Source organism: Crocodylus porosus, unplaced genomic scaffold (genome assembly GCF_001723895.1).
Source record: "Crocodylus porosus isolate Cpor-Errol unplaced genomic scaffold, CroPor_comp1, whole genome shotgun sequence".
In the NCBI taxonomy this organism is placed as follows: Eukaryota; Metazoa; Chordata; order Crocodylia; family Crocodylidae; genus Crocodylus; species Crocodylus porosus.
The window spans coordinates 107,478,127-107,481,535 of NW_017728918.1; the positions used below are offsets into that span (position 1 = coordinate 107,478,127).

Consider the following 3,409-nt stretch of genomic DNA (forward strand, 5'->3'; position numbering starts at 1 on the left):
AAAAAAAAAAAAAAAATCACCCATCAACATAATTCACTCAAGATTAACAGGCTTATTTGGAGGAATAAGAATTTCCCACATAAATACCTGTTAAACAGGATCACAGACCGTCAGCCAACATCCAAACATATGTAACATGTGTGTGCAGATATACTATATATGCATCTATGTAATATATATTTTACACACACACGTTAGCATTTGGACATTGGATAATGGACTTTGACCCTGCAGTATTTATGTGTACTTATTCCCTCAACATATATACACGTACACATACCTGCATGCATCCACCCTTACATTTTTTTAAACATGCTGTAAAACATGCTCCTTATCCCTTACACTTTGATGTTTTCCACCACAATCAGTTCACAAACATACATTCAAAGTCCAGGTGGAGATCATCAGCCTGTCTGCTCCTCAAGCAAAGCTTTCAGCATGGCTTGGTTCATGGGCAACTGGTGCCTCCTGACTCTAGGGGGGTACCAGTAGCCGATCGGGGGGTGGGGGGAGTGTTCCCCAGCAGCTGATCACTGATGGGGGAGGGTTCCCTAGCGGGCAAGCACCCAACCTGGAAGCACCGGCATGAGAACTGGAAGTGCTGCCGGCACTTTTTTTTTTTTTTTTTTGGGGTGGGGGGCCACACTGGCCAGCGAGAGCCAATCTCAGGGGAGGCACGTGGCTCTCCCATTCCCCCACTATGCGTCACCTTCATCCTGGTTGCATTGAAGACCTGTGCCAGGCTATTGATGATGGCTTGCAATGGATATCAAATGGAAAAATGCCACTTTAGCCTCATCTCTTTATAGGTTGCTTATAGCTTGTTCTGTCATTAGGTTGCTGTATTCCATATCAATAAATAAATGCATTGCTTTTAACTTTACTGCTGCTTTTTGTTCAACCTCTGGACTCCTAGAGCAGTGTTTCTCAACCTGTGGGTCATGGTCCAAAAGTGGGTTGGAAGAATGTATGAAAGGGTTCAAACAAACTTTAAAAATGGATTCTTCCTTGCAGGAGAAAAAAAAAGGGGGTGGGGGTGGGGAGAGGGACTCGTGGCTCTTCCCTTGCAGGCTGGCAGAGTTGGGGTTCCCATACCCCACACAGCCATCCCTTGCCCCACACACTGGGGGTTGGGACCTAAGGGCGGGGGGCAGAGGATCAGGAATGAGGGGCACATTGGAACTGACCATCAATGTTTACTAATGGGTCCTGATACAAAAAAGGTTGAGAACTGCTGTCCCAAAGCAAGACGAAGCTGTCCATCAGCTAGACTGCTGCTACAACTTAAAGAACTACGGCCCTGCCTGACTTCCCAAAGCAGCCCTGACATTTCTCCTTCTAGAGGCAACTTCATACCAGAAAAAAAATCAGTAAAGCCATGAAAAATACTGTGTTCCCCTTCCTCCAAGGTGCATTACAGTCCCTGCTCAACAAGGGCAGCCTCACCCCAGACATGGAAGAGGGTCCTTTAGACTGTGTCTGATGGGTCAGGTTTTCGGGGAGTCACAAAAGCCACTCAAATCCATCCCTTTATACTCTTTAACAGACCACCAACCCTCTTCTGTCCAACTTCAGGGTAGCTTTCACATGAAGAGCAAAAGCCAGCAGGGCACAGCACCCTAGGACCACAGAATCATAGAAAGTGAGGGTTGAAAGGGACCTCAGCAGGACATGTTCCACCGGTGGGACTCAAAGGTTGTGTAGGTGGGACTTCAATTCATTGCTCAATTGAAAAATAGATCAGATATTCAAATAGATGAATCAACAGATTCAAATAGATGATTCAAATAGATGTTTATTGATTCAAATAGATGAATCAACAGATCTCTCAAACAGTGCAATTTTGTGGTGTTTTGCTTTTATCATGGTGGGACCAGGGGTTTCAGAGAAAATGGTTGGTGGGACACAAGGTGCAAAAGGTTGAGAAGCATTGATCTAGTGAGTCCAACCCACTACTCAAAGCAGGACCATGCCCAACTAAATCATCCCAGCCAAACCATTGTCTACCCTGGGCATAAAAACCTCCAAGGATAGAGTCCACAACCTGTCTAGGTAACCTGTTCCAGTGCTTTTCTACCCTCTTAGTGAGAAAATTCTTTCCTAAAATCTAACTCAAACCCTTCCTTGCTGCAATGTGAGACCACTGCTCCTTGCTCGGTCACCTGCCACCACTGAGATGGTACCACAGGCAAGGTGTAGGGAGGGCACAGGGGGGCATGTGCTCCTCCCCAGAGCACTGATGCCCCCCCTCACAGCAAGCAGGCTGGCTAGTATGGGGGCATGGAGAGTGCTAGTGCCTCAAAACCAGCCACCAGCTGGCTGCTGGGGGGACCCCTGCCCCGGTCACCAACTGGCTGCTGGGGGAACACCCCCCCCCCCCAGACTGAAGAGGCCGCAGTCACCCATGAAATGTACCAAAGAGTCCGAACAAACTTTAAAAATTGATTCATTTACAGAAAGAAAACCCATGGACTACCATATCTTTTGCCTTGAGAGGTTCCAGCCTGCAAGGAGCTGCTCGCCCCACAACCCTGGCCTACACCTCCCCCCCCGCCCTTGCCCTACAGCCCAGCAAGCCAGAGCCTCTCGCTGGAGCCAGTACGAGAAGGCCAGGAGCGGGAACAGGGAGGGAGGCGGTGAGCAAAGGCAGCAACGGGACCGCAGCGCAGCCTTCGGGCCAGCGGGGCTGGGAGCAGCGACCCAAGGACACAGGATATTGCCCACGAGGCAGCGGAGACCGCAAGGGGGATTGCGAGGGGGAGACCGCCGCCTCCCGCCTCCCGCCGCTCCCACCTGGGGGCTCCGCCTCTTGGCTGCTCATTCCCCACAGGACGCGCTCGCTGGTTCTCCAGAGGAGGCCGAGGCGCCGCTCGGCCGCCTCTTATCCTCGCTCCGCGCCGGGAGGAGTCGGGGGCCGGCTCCTAGCGCTGTACTGAGCATGCTCCACCCGGCCGCCTGCCGCCTGCCGCCGGGGGTTGGCTGAGAGCCCGCGCTCCCTCCGGCCTGCGAGGCGCTGCGGTGCCGCGTGCCCCGCTCCTTCACTCGAGCGGGAGCAGAGATGGGGCTTCTCCCCCTGTCAGTTTGTTACCTTCTCTCCTGTCCAGTTTTAGAGCCTGGCAGAGACCTGCTGGGCCCTACCGCCCTGGCAGTGGCGGGCAGCAAACTACATGCCTGCCTGGCTCTGTTAGCCTTCAGCGAGCCACAAAGCGCTGAGGGCACCTGTTTCGTTGCCAGCCTGGGGGCATAGGCAACTGGTTGAGGGGGCACTAGGATTGGTGGTCCCCACGGCTGCCACTGCTGGCTTCTGCATAGGCAGTCGCTGCTCACACCCCCCCCAGTCTCAGGAGGCACCAGTCACCCATACCTGGGGGGCGCCAAGCATGGGAGAGACCCCCTCAATATCATGAGG

General features: G+C 52.7%; 1 protein-coding gene across 2 annotated transcripts in view; it reads right to left on the reverse strand.

Annotated features, from left to right (window-relative positions):
* The window catches only part of SLC18B1 (solute carrier family 18 member B1), a 24,781-nt gene extending 21,846 nt beyond the window's left edge, over window positions 1–2,935 (reverse strand). Inside the window, exon 1 of one of the 2 annotated variants that reach the window (XM_019538069.1) lies at window positions 2,794–2,935. In XM_019538069.1, the coding sequence (XP_019393614.1) occupies window positions 2,794–2,821 (28 nt within the window). In that variant the 5' untranslated portion in view covers window positions 2,822–2,935. The remainder of the gene's footprint in view (window positions 1–2,793) is intronic. The other variant, XM_019538068.1, reaches the window with a different exon arrangement.
* Window positions 2,936–3,409: the final 474 nt, after the last annotated feature.